Source organism: Microchirus variegatus (assembly GCF_963457635.1).
Source record: "Microchirus variegatus genome assembly, chromosome: 15".
In the NCBI taxonomy this organism is placed as follows: Eukaryota; Metazoa; Chordata; class Actinopteri; order Pleuronectiformes; family Soleidae; genus Microchirus; species Microchirus variegatus.
Window position 1 is genome coordinate 26,026,235 of NC_139816.1, and position 12,899 is coordinate 26,039,133.

General features: G+C 39.2%; 1 protein-coding gene across 1 annotated transcript in view; it reads right to left on the minus strand.

Annotated features, from left to right (window-relative positions):
• Positions 1 to 12,899, minus strand: part of LOC310937743 (partitioning defective 3 homolog) — a gene marked incomplete at both ends in the record, with an annotated part of 330,453 nt that overhangs the window by 121,379 nt on the left and 196,175 nt on the right. The window contains one exon of the mRNA XM_083902083.1: positions 7,268 to 7,454. Within this exon, the coding sequence (XP_083758209.1) occupies positions 7,268 to 7,454 (187 nt within the window). The remainder of the gene's footprint in view (positions 1 to 7,267; positions 7,455 to 12,899) is intronic.

The window sequence follows — 12,899 nt, forward strand, 5'->3', positions numbered from 1 at the left end:
GTTCACGCTGAGATCCACCTGTGCACTGTCACAGTGCAGCAGTGTAGGGCAGAGACAAACACAGTGTGCAATCCAAGAAGGCGTAGATGCAAATCATCAAGGTGAGCGGAGGAAAGAGAGCATGTATGACATGCTTGTAGCAACGGTACACCGCTGAGACAAGTAAATATTCATAAAGACGGAGGGGAATATTAGCATTTCAGGAATGTCTGCAATTTGCATGTGTGTGTGTAACACATTGTTTTTAAGTCACTGACAACTTAAATGGACATTTGAGATTACTCAGACAATGTGTGTGTGTGTGTGTGTGTGTGTGTGTGCATGTACTACAATACTGTTTGCATTTATATGTACTTATGCTGATAGCTTGATGGGAAAAACACATGGTTAATAGAGCTCTTGTGATTCTTAGTTACATTACTGATGATGGAGACTATTAGGGAGTCAACTGAAGTAGGCAATCTGCCTCCTGTGTTAGTTCAGAAGTTTGTTTGCTCATGTCTATGCAGACCTTTTCCACTTTATATGTTAATTTGTGAAATTGTTTACCAGCCAGTGTGTATCTAAACACTCGTGAGACTGTTTTTCTGTATTTGAGCGTCTATCTTTGTGAAGACCAGTTTCACTTTAAGACCTTGGGATTGAGGACATTTTGGGAAAAGTTCTATTTATTTATCAACTTATTTTGTGACATTTTTGGGCCTTTCCTGGGTAATGTTTCTCAATGGAATTAATGTGTGTGTGTGTGTGTGTGTGTGTGTGTGTGTGTGTGTGTTACCTAATTAGGACATTTTCTGGCATAAATAATGACCTTAACAGGATCATGGGTACCAAAACCTGGTCCTGATGAGGCAGAACTGGTAAACTGATCAACTTTTCTGGTAAACTGATTTAGCTCTATGATGTGAATTGTAGTTAGGGTAAGGTAAGGGTTAGGTATTAACTGGTTATGGTTCAGGTGAGGGATAACACTTTGCTTGAATGGAAGTCAGTGCAGGGTCCTAAGAAGAATAGCTGCACAAACCTGTGTGTGTGTGTCTGTGTCTGTGTGTGTGCCAGTGCAATCCCACTTCATCTCTGCTGGCTGACAGGCTGTGTCATAGCTGCATGGGAAATCATATTTCCACCTGTGTGACACCTCACAAAGACAGAGAAGGACACAGTGTAACGCTCTCTCTCTCTCTCTCTTTGTCTCTTTCTCTGTCTCACTGACTGACCCGCTTCTCACTCACCTCAATAAAGAATTGACACCTATCCTCTGTCAGTCTCATCCAGATTGGCAGTGCCCCCAGTGGTTTGAGTTGAAAAGTAATTTATCTTTTTGAAGGTGGTTACTTTTACTCTACCAGCTCACTGTTGCCCTCAGTCCATCACACTGACTGCAGCTAAAAAATACACAGGATAGTTGTTGTTTTTTAAACAACATGTATAGCATATCTTTGTTGCATTTGACGCTGTAGACAGTTCACCATTGAGAAAGTTCGACAGAAAAGTGAAGATTATGCATTTATTTAAATATTTAAGTTTTTGTTTTTTTGTTTTTTACAAGTTGTTTTGTTCATGCTCATTAACACATTAATTCAATCAAAACAACCAATATTCAATTAAGAAAATTGCACCGTCTCAATTACCAACACAAGAGGCAATTATGTGATTTCATGTGCAAGTGTCTCCTTTCCTCCTGCAAACAGGGGAAGCTAATTTCAGGGCCAGTTATTTATACATAAATTCTGCCCTGTGTGCCTTTGGTAGAAGACTATCTCAAAAAGTGGTTCCACCTTTTAGACAAAAAAGGCAAAAAGGCAAAAAAAAAATTAAAATCTGTGCTATCTTGACAAGATCAATTCAAGCTGATCTGAATAAAGGGAAAACATGACAAGAAAATCACATCAGACGAACGAACAAAAGCATAGATTGTTCATATTCGTTCATATAGTTGATTGCGTTCTAGTGCATTTTTAGTAATGAAATGTAAATACAACAGTGCATATATGACCATTTATTCCATGGCAGTTTAGAGGAGGCAGAGCTTCCCTTGCTGTCTTAGAGTAATCACCTTTGTCCTGCAAGCAATAAAACCTAACACAGGTGGTCTGTGGGACAGCTATGATAACAGTGGTTATGGTAATAGTTGCCTGTATGCCATGGGCAAACAGTTAGTAATTAGCTCCCAACTCTCAGTGATGTGTCATACTTCCTAAACCTCAGACTGATTAACATGCTGCAGACACACTCTGGTCTATTTTCTGCACTTCGGAGCAAATTCACTTACCACACACTCACCTCACGTTTAGGCTATAGAAAACTGTGGGTTTGTGGGTTAGGACATTTGTCTCTCACATTTTCAGCCCAAATAAGTTCTTAATTTTTTTAATTTTTTTGTAAAATATCACTAATAATATTGATAAGATAGAGCCAAAATGCCTTCCCTGTATAGTCATTATGTGGGTAAACTTTAGTATTAACTTTAGTAGTAAAAACAGTAATTACATGAGCACATACTCTTGCATTAATGATGTATCTCATGTGTGATTATCTCTGTCCTGTTTTGAAAGAGTTTAATCTGGACCAAACAATGTGGTTTAGTAAGGTTTAGTAATGTGCCATATGTTTATGGCCTGATTAAGTAAAAGCTGTGCCACAACAGTAAAACTACTTATTGTTGTGGTTGATCTATGAAGTCAATTACAACTAATGGAAAATAAATCAATGCATTTCTATTCAAAGGTACTCTTGGGGTTCAAGATACATTTATATGAATTAGAGGTAGGGTACAAAGGTTAAAAAAGTCAATGGTTTACAATATATTTCTCCTTAATTGTGCAAATAAACAATGAACAGTTAAATCAAGAGAACAAAGTTTGACAAAAAAAAGTTGAATATTCTGGTTCAACAGAGCTTCAACTTCAAAGGCAAGTTGTGCACCTTCAGCCTTGTGCATGCAGGAGATTTACACTCCTCACGGTGCTGTTACAAACTTCATCTAAGTAAGGATTAGAATAACAACTGAGGTGGCAATGAGAAAAGAGAAATATTCATACAAATGTAAATGCTGGTGCTGAGCAGACAAAATGGAAGGACAGACGTTCCAGAAATCAAATGCCTGAAAATGCAGACAGCAGATCTTGAACATTTAAATGATTTATGACTAGTTATTATTATGTCTTATTATTTTTTAGGGTTAGGATCTCACATTTCAAAGGCATTATTTGGAACTTATTTTGTAAGCATACTAACCTAGAAATTGGATTAAACCCCAGTTGGGGAGAACAGATCCAGCAACTGTGCTTTATCAACGTCTGGTATGAAAACCCTCTGTATCTTTGATGATCCTGCACGTATTACAGAGTAGGAGCTGCCATGATTGAGCACTAAATTGTGTTTCTGACATTGCAGGTTGTGTTACTGGCAGGAAAATAAATATCTTAGTTATGCAAATCATTGTGCAAAGACACTATATCTGCCAGTGTGTCTTATCTGTTTCAGGGTAAATCATTTGGATGTGGCCCTTCCTGTTTGGCTTCAGATTCAAAGTTATGAAGGGGGAGGCAGAGACTGCACAGAGAATTAATGTGATGGGTCAGGACATGCTGCTCCAGTGAACTTAGTGTAGCTATGCAAAGTTGTAATTTACCGTCTTTATTTATCCAGTGAAACCTGAAGGAGAACACATGCTGGTTTCCATCACTATCCCACATTCACACAGCCTTTAACCCCACACACTGAGAACCTGGACGCTTTTCTACAGCTGGCTGTCAAAGAGCCAAACGGTACAAAATCTTAATGTCCACAAGCCGTTTTTACCAAACTCCATGTTACTAACACCTAGCTAATAGAAAGGACTGGCATTAAGAACGATAATGCTCATGAAGATGTCTGTAATACAGCAACAGCAAATAAAAGCTGGGATATCTCTACATTATAACTTTAACGGTGGTATAAAAGTATTTTGATTTTAATATTTATAGCCAATTTTATATTCACACGTGGAGCTGTGGAGCAGTGCATAACAATTGGATGGCTTGTAGAGCCAACAAGAAAAAAGCAAAGCAGGCATATGTCTTCACACAGCAAAATGTGAACAAACGGGTGCCATACACAGAACACACACACTCACATTAGATATTGGCTATGGGGATGTCAAGAGGGAAAAAGTAGGTCAAGTTGTGTGTCTTGTGTGAGAGAATTTCTGCCTCTGAAACATCCATTCATCTTGGCTGCCATACTCTAACACAGTAATGCATGGTGGTATCATTGCCTTGAAAAGGCAGCCCAGGAGAAGAAAGAAACAAAAGGAGAGCTGGGGATGTATAACTGTAATATACTAAGTGGACATATTGGATGAGCATAAACAATTAAGGGGTGACATAAGGGTCTTGTTTATTATTTTTTTGTGTACATTATTTTTGCCTCTTCATAATAATTACTACCTGATGCTAGAATGAACCTTCGATTACCCCCTCAACTGTACAGGGAGTTGTAATTCAGGATTAAATTAATTTCAAACGCCAAAAAACAAAGTTGCTACTGTAGCACTGGTGCCAAATAAAATATACATAAATAGGGGATGAAAAATAAAGGGAATCTAAGTTTGTTAAATCCCACAGGGTCAGAAGAGGATATGAGGAGATACAGCCGGAATAATAATTATTTTACAAGTAAGCCTGACATTTCTGTGTATTGTATATGCATATATGCACTACAGGTTTGGCTGTGGCCTCAGCAAAGAAGCCTCTCATTACACTAGAAAGGATGGCTGTATAGTACTTGCTGGCCAGAGGTGAGAACTATACAGCGCTGCACAATAAATATTCAACATGTTCAGGGTGCTGCTGTTGCAAAAACAGCTCCCATACATTGGAGTATGGCTGCCTCTGTGGCTCCCTTTACACCTAACATTAAAATGCGTTTTCTGAGATCGGATTGCTATCAGAGAGCACCTGACCACTTGTAAGTACAGGTGTAAATACACCAGAGGACACACCAAGCAACTTCGGAAGGTGGTTAGAGATACATTAGGACCACATTGAACAGAAGTGTAAAGGCAACGCGTCGCTGATGCATCTCTGCTCCAACCACAACTATGTGAGCGGAAACACGTTGGTGGCTCCAAGTACAGCTATCGAAGACAAAGTCATAAAGCAAAGAGGAGTCTAAACAGTAGTGTGACTTCATGTGCAGCTAAAACTGTTGTTATTGATGAGGTGAGGTGTTGGGGTGACCATGATCTTGACATGGCACCGGAGATACATGTTAGTTGCAGGTGAAAATGCATGTGGTGAAGAGCTATCTGATCGATGTCCGATCACAAAAAAACACATTCTAATGCCAGGTGTAAATGGGGCCTGTGAATGTGTGATGTGACCTCTTTAACCCTCTTAAACATCTTGATAAACAGACCGTCTGGATTTGAGTGCAATGAGTGAGTGCTTCTGCCCCTTTTTCCAAGATAACTTTCATTTTCGATATCTGGCAGTTATTTAACAGTTTCTACCACTTTATGCTCCACATGAGGGTCTTGCAGATGCTGACATAGGGTGAAAGGCGGGTTACACCCTGGACAGATCGCCAGTCCACAGTTTTTGAATATTCCAGATATCACATGCGGTCTAGGAGTTACGGTAATGAGAAGTACGCAAGCCAAATCCTGTCGGCGACGACAGTCTGGTAACAGAAGGGTTTAAGAGAAAGATAGAAATGAGATAACAGGATATGTGTGTGTGTGTGTGCGTGCGTGTGTGTGTGAAAGAACAAGTGTGAAAGCGAGAGCGAGAGAGACTCTGAGGCCATAAATTATTTAAACTAACCCAAGGCAGAGGCACTTCAGTTTCCTATGGCGCAAAACATGTATACGTGAGTGTAGCTCTGTGAATGCATGTGCTTGTGGGAGTTTGGACGGTCATGGGCGTGTGAGGAGGTCATGGCTATGGTTCAGCCATATGCTGTAAACCCTAATCCACAATGACATAGTTCTGACATCACATGTTCAATCAGCAAATCTATTCATTCATAATAAATGAGAGAGAGAGACAGACAGAAAAAATACTGAAAAAGAAATAAATAAACAAAACATCTCAATTCATGGCAGTCAGCATTCCACCTTGGAAATAATAATTAAGTGTGTTTTTGTGTTGCTGCATGTCTGTGCACATGTGACCTCTAACAGCCAATTATAAGAGAGAGCAGCAACCTTTATAGGAAAATGACTCACTCTAAAAAGAAAAAAAGAAACATACAAGGGATAGAAACAAGCTAAAATGTGAAATTTCTGATCGTGATTGTGTCATTTATTTGAAAAGATGACATGACTTGGATGCCTTGTCTTTTGATTTCATGCACCTGAATAATGCATACCTGCAGGGCTTCTGAGTTTCTGATTTAAAAGAAAGCCTTTTCAATCACACAATAATTATAATAATTAATAATAGGTGTTATAAATTATTTATAACACCTATGTGCTGTTTTAAACTGCTCTTGAGAATTCCTTTACTTAAGGTCCACACAGAACAACAACTGATGAGCCCAGGATCTACATTATAGTATGGGGGTGAGCAGGGGACAGAAATCAAATGGGTGGTTGGGGCTGTGGAAGTAAAAATACCGTGAGAGATTATTTATGTATTTATTTTCTTTTTACTTTAAGTCTGACAGTTGCTACTGCTGCATCATTCATTATTAAATATAAACACACAGTAAGAGAGAGTGCGAGAGAGATTTGCCATGCATAACAGCTACTTAAACCAAGATAGGTATGTACCTAAAGCCCTAAAGCAAAATTCTATAACTTTTTCATAACAAACTTGGAATAACAATGTTGTTTACTGGCTTGTTAATTCAGCCTGTAAATAAATAAAAATAAATGTATACATATAAATGTATACATATAAATGTATACATATATATATATATATATACATATATATATATATATATATATATATATATATATATATATATATATATATATGTATATGTATATATATATATATATATATATATATATATATATATACATACAAATATATATGTGTATATATGTTAATTAGGTATTCCTTCAAAACTGTATTTTGTTATATTTTCTGCATAATCCAATGATCCTCTGGTTTTCTAGATCAGAATAAGAAACACAGCCCACAAGCCAAACAAATTCTCACAGATGCATGCAAAATAACTCAGATACAAGCTAACCGGCACCGCATACAAACACTGGCCTGCATTCTTCCACTGAGATTCTGTCTGAAGTCATTTTATGAATAATTATGCTCACCATTCATTTTGACCAGGCAGCTCGTGGATCCAGGGCACTGGGTTCTCTCCCACAAAGCCCATGTCATCGTGGGAACTGGAGGACGATTGGTCTGAGAGGTGGGCAGGCAGCAGGGGTGGCCTATCGTCTTCTATCATCACGATGTCGTCCTGTGGCATGTTCACAGTCGGGGAGAGCTGGTAGTTACCTAAGAGGGTGGAGAGTGACATGAGTGAAGAAGTTTCTTCACAGTTAGCTGTACATCACACAATATGGCATCAATGCTCAAGACACACAACCATTTAAAGACATTGATCCCAGTGCTCTGTGATTACCTCTTAAATTTAGTTGATGGCCTTAAACAAGAATGTTTTCTCGAGATTGCTTGGTTCATTGATTGATTATTGCGTGATGTTAGTAGGGATGAGTTCAATGGTGGAGAAGCTCTGTTTGCTACTGGAACTATCTTACTCATTGAAGTTCATTTACTCGGCAATGAACTTCATAGTTCATTCCTCGATGCTCGAACGCATACAGAGCATTTCCACTGGCGATGCGCAGGTTCCTCTCGCAAACTGAGTGAATTAATGATGTCTAATTATTCTGATTGATCACTGTACATGTTTACAGTATAATTTGTTCACTTCACAGCAGCTGTTCTGCACCGCGGAAGGATTCAGACTACATCTGTCTGCTGAGGATGCTAAACACCTCTTAAAACGAGAAACAACTAACTTTGTTTTCTCCTCTGTGGCAGGTCTACACTTCCGCAGATGACAGTGTTCCACTGCCTTGGAGAAAGACTGCAACCATACTACTACATTTTCATTTGGAAATGGTGTTTTCAGATAAAAACGATAAACATCATGACACACAAACATGTGTTTCAGTTCGTGAACACACCTGGAAATGTACATCACATGACCATTTAGATATACTGTCCATTCACACGCCAGTGTAAATAAGAAGTAGAATATCTACTCTGAAACATCAATGATGAAAATATTTGCTGGACTTTCTTTTATTTGACCAAACAAAGTGAAACTGAAACATAAAGGAAGTGTTAACAGCGTAAGAAGTAAATGCAGGTAACTGCTGCATTGTTTCCAAAGCACTCTATTTTTGTCCGTCCAAACAAAAATAAAGGAAGAAGCAATTTTTAAACTTCTGTTTTGATGGCTCTGTACTGCCGGGGTAATGTAGATGGCAGGGACATCCAGGGGAGAATTTATGAATTTCTAAGTGGAGTCGTAGTACATGTGTAGCCTGGGAATTGAATAAGGCTACTAAATGCTGAGACAAACACAGACGTGGATTAAATCAATGATTTCCCGGACACCCATGAACCTAGACACGGCGTTTGCTGAATGTATTTGAGTGAATGTTATTTTTTAAACTGATTTAGTGACAGTGTGAAGCAAAATATCTCCATGCAATATATGGAGGCCAAAAAAGCATCCAAGATAGTATTGCTTCTGGCAAAGATGATCTCCAGTACAGCATCACATTAAACTAACTCGTCTCTGGCATATATTACCATACTAATGCCACCTTTTTTTTCTATTCTGGGGATCAAGCTGTCAGCTGTGTTGAGGGAATATCCTCTAGTCAAGTGTGTAATTTAGTATTTAAATGTCATTTCAGAAAATAAAATTTAAAGATCTGAGTCTTAAGCACCAGTTAAACTCAACACGACAGACAATAAGTGTGGTTTTGGTCCATGTGAGCCTTGACCTGATATGAATCATATATGGGAATACTTCAACAAGTGAGTGAGGAATGAGTGAGATAGGGGGAAGAATGATTGGTTGAAGTTGCTTCACAGTAACATCACATACAGTGGATGCTGATATTTGATCTTTGTGGCCTGATAACAACTGTGAACAACTTTGGTTGAGAGAATTCCTGTCACACACTGAGGCAGATTTCTCCAGACACGTTTCACTGCAAGCATAACAATGTTTATCTCACTTAAGTAATTAGCAAGATAATGCTGTAAACAGAGATAATTCAATTATTTAATTTTCATCAGGACATGCTCGAAGGACATTAATACTTCTCCTACAGGAAAACAAAAAGCTACGTATCTGCTACAATTCTGCAACACTGAATGTTAACATAGATGTTGCATGAAAATAACAACCACATCACTAAATACTTACATTTCTATTTAAACCAGTGCAAATGACTGTGAGTGAGTGACGTGACATGTCACAAGACAAGAAAGGTCAAAAACATGACTTAATGTCTGCTGTCTGGAATTCGGTCTCTTAATGTCACAGCCAAAAGTTCCAGACATGAAAACTTGGAAGTTTGTAATCTATTCCCCTCCTCTCTCCTCCAAGGACAAATATGAGCAGAGGAAGAGCTTCCCTGATCTGTATTCCATCCCGTCTGACCCTCTCCACTGAGGACTTCTTTGAATCGCTCCTTTGCTGCTCCTCAGGAGTCTAAGTCAACAGGGAATGAGCTGCCATGCCTGACACTCAGCAGCAAGAGCAGGAGAAGAGTGTTCAACAGCATGAGAAGTGGCATTGCAATACAGAGTTGAAAGATTCACTTTTCTGCACATTGAGCAGTGCAAGCACACGCATGAAGAGGAAGGGGAATCAAAGTCAGCATGAGTGATGAAGTACAAGCAAAATCACACACCTGTTTGTGATTAGACAAAGGTTTTCTGAAAGGCTGAACTTCCTATGGTCTTTGCATTTGTTTGCATTACGAGGAGAGCCATTTTGCTAATTTAATAGCTCAAGAACAATTGCTTGTAATCACTAACAGCAGACAACAATATTTACCCTGGCAGGATCCCAACATGAGTCTGAGAGGTATTTAAATTCACTGGGGGCCAGTAAATGATAAATGCATATTGTGGAAGTAAATCAGAGCACAAATCAACACAGCAATTAGGTGCAAAGTTGTGTTAATTGCACGGGGGGGGGGGGGGGGCATGAAGGGACATAAACCAAGCTGGGTTTAAAAATAACCTCTCAGAAAGAGTCAAACAAATAAAATCCAACAGAAATATGGATAAACTCCAAAGTGGCAGACTTCCTGTTGGGCATGGCCAAAAACCCCAAACTACTTTTTGTGCATCTTGGCATGATACACTTTCCAATAAAGTGTCACCTAGTTCATTCCTGCAGTACACTGTTCCTGAAAAAATAGTAATATTTTATGACTGAGCTCCTATGGCAATCTTACAACGCTATAGCCTGGGTGAACCCAGCCGAGTCCCCTGCAAGAAGCAAGCTTAAAGTGGGACTAAGATGTTTACCTTAACAGCTTAAGAGTCATTGTTAAAATCAAATTAAATGTTTTTTTGCAAGACACTGAGGTCTGTCTCCACTCCCCCTACCATCTGTTCGAGGAAAAACAGCTTTGCAAGATCAGAGCTGCTGACCCGGAGTCCTCAGAATCAGGAGGTCTCACAAAGTCTTGGATCTTGTGAGAAATATAAAATAGTTTCACGAAACTATAAACACGCAACCCCTAAGCAGGTACCGGCAATATGATCAAGGTAGAGATAGCATTATTTTAGACGTTCATCATGGCAGAGCTGGGAAAATAAAAAAATACAGAGAAAAACATTGCTGGAAGAAGCGAGGAACAGGAAATGACTGTCTGACCAAGCGAAGGGGCACATACACACGAGTAAACATTAACCGGCTTTCTCGAATGGCGTGAATTGAAAAACACATAAGCATGAAAACACATAAGCATGAGTTTTTAAGCCACTGACGAGTATGTGGTAAAACAAAAAAAAATGGATGAATGGATGTTTATGGTGGTGTAAAAATATGAGAAAAAGGCAAAAAAAAGTGACCACAAAGTTCTGCTTTAACACACTGATGACGGATCTATCCAATTGCATAGAGAGGCATTTTGATCTACGTCCATTGATCGTACGAGGTGACAACACCCTTTCCTCATGTTCATGGATACTCAAGACTCATCTCAAATGAGACTGAGATGCAGGCTGGCTTTAGCCAGGCTAATTCAGCCTCATCCCTGTTTCTGTGGACAGATCCAGATGGCTGACAATGCTGTCCAGGTGGAATGAAGGCCATTTCTCACTCGGGCGCTTTGACCAAGAAACAACAGTGTAATTGAATTCACAATGTACTGTAAATCAGCAGGACTGGAGTAATGACAGTGAAACATTCCAGGATGACTGTGCAGCTTTGCTTTCACCGCCATAGCATGTCACCTTCTAAGTGGTTTAGAACGTATCCAAACAGGATAACGATTGTTTTTCTTTTGTTCATTTAATAAAAAAATATATATATAAAAGCCAACTTGGGGATGTAACAAATATACATTATCGTAATCTTATTATAATAATCTTTGATAACAATTTACTAAATGACAGAATATTTTTCCAGTAACTGTAACATGTTCTCAACATAACATAGAAGCTTCATCATCATGATTCTGTTTTGTCTACTGTTATTGCTCTGCTACTGTGCACAGCCTTTTAGTCGTTGAGTCTTTCTATAACTCCTGTGAGTCTGTCCCAGAATTCAACATTCAACTTCTCTGTCCTCATTCTCTGTTTTCCAGTCCGCATGCACAGCAGTGTCAATAAGAGATGCCCTGCAGTTGTGTGTTGAGTAGAGTTACCTTTGTATTGCATCAGTGACAGTGAAAATATCACTACACTGAACAGACACACAGTATTGTGGAAACAAAACAAAAGCTTTGGTTTCTGTTTCAAATACACAACATTTTTGCACTCACAACGTACGCTCTTAAAGACAATGCATTACCCATAATTGCCTGACATGGACTCATGTCAGCAGAGTACTTTTGCTAGAGGACATACTTAATTAGAAACTCTGCAAGCTTCCTTCTGCCAGCTTTATGAAACATTTCAAGTCAGGACCTTTTGACACAAGTGGCCAGCACAGCAGATGAGGAGCCACTAAGAGCATTTCACTTAAGTAGCGGCAGGACATACACATGCACAGACACACACATATATACTGACGATAAATGGCCAGTGGACAGGTATAGTCAGGGCCACGATCGGGCATTGAGAGGTGAAAATAATTAGAGACGCTACAGCACTTGCTTTCCTGCAGTAGTTAGCATAATAAGCAGAAATGAAACTATCTGGTGCAAGCACGCATTGCAGGATAGTCATTCATGTTCAACCAAACTGGGACTGTTAAGCTGACAAACCTTGGACTGACTGACTGGAAAAGACCAAGTGTTAAATGGCTGTTTGGTTCATGAAAGTAAACTGAAAAAGATGAAAAGCAAAAGGCAGACTGAGGGAACAGGAGTGGAGGAAGACTTTGCAGCACCTTTGGTGGTGTTTGGCACAGTGAGGTGCAGATGGAACTGCTCGGTAACTGCTCTAACAACATTGTTTCTTACAAGCCCTGCACAGCTAGTGATGATGGGGGAAAAAAAGGCAGGTGACAGTACCAGCAGAGGTACTCCACTGTCTATTGCCAGCCAAATCGGCTGCCAGTGTGTGTTTGTGTGTGTGTAGTGAGAGATAGAAGTGACTGCTCATAACTGGCAGTCAAGGCTGTTTATAATGGAGTTAACTGGATGCAAACATGTGTGTTCACTGCCATGTTTATTGTTGTCCTTTCTGTGTTTTTTTTCTTTGTTAGCTCTACAATTTTGATAAGAAAATGCC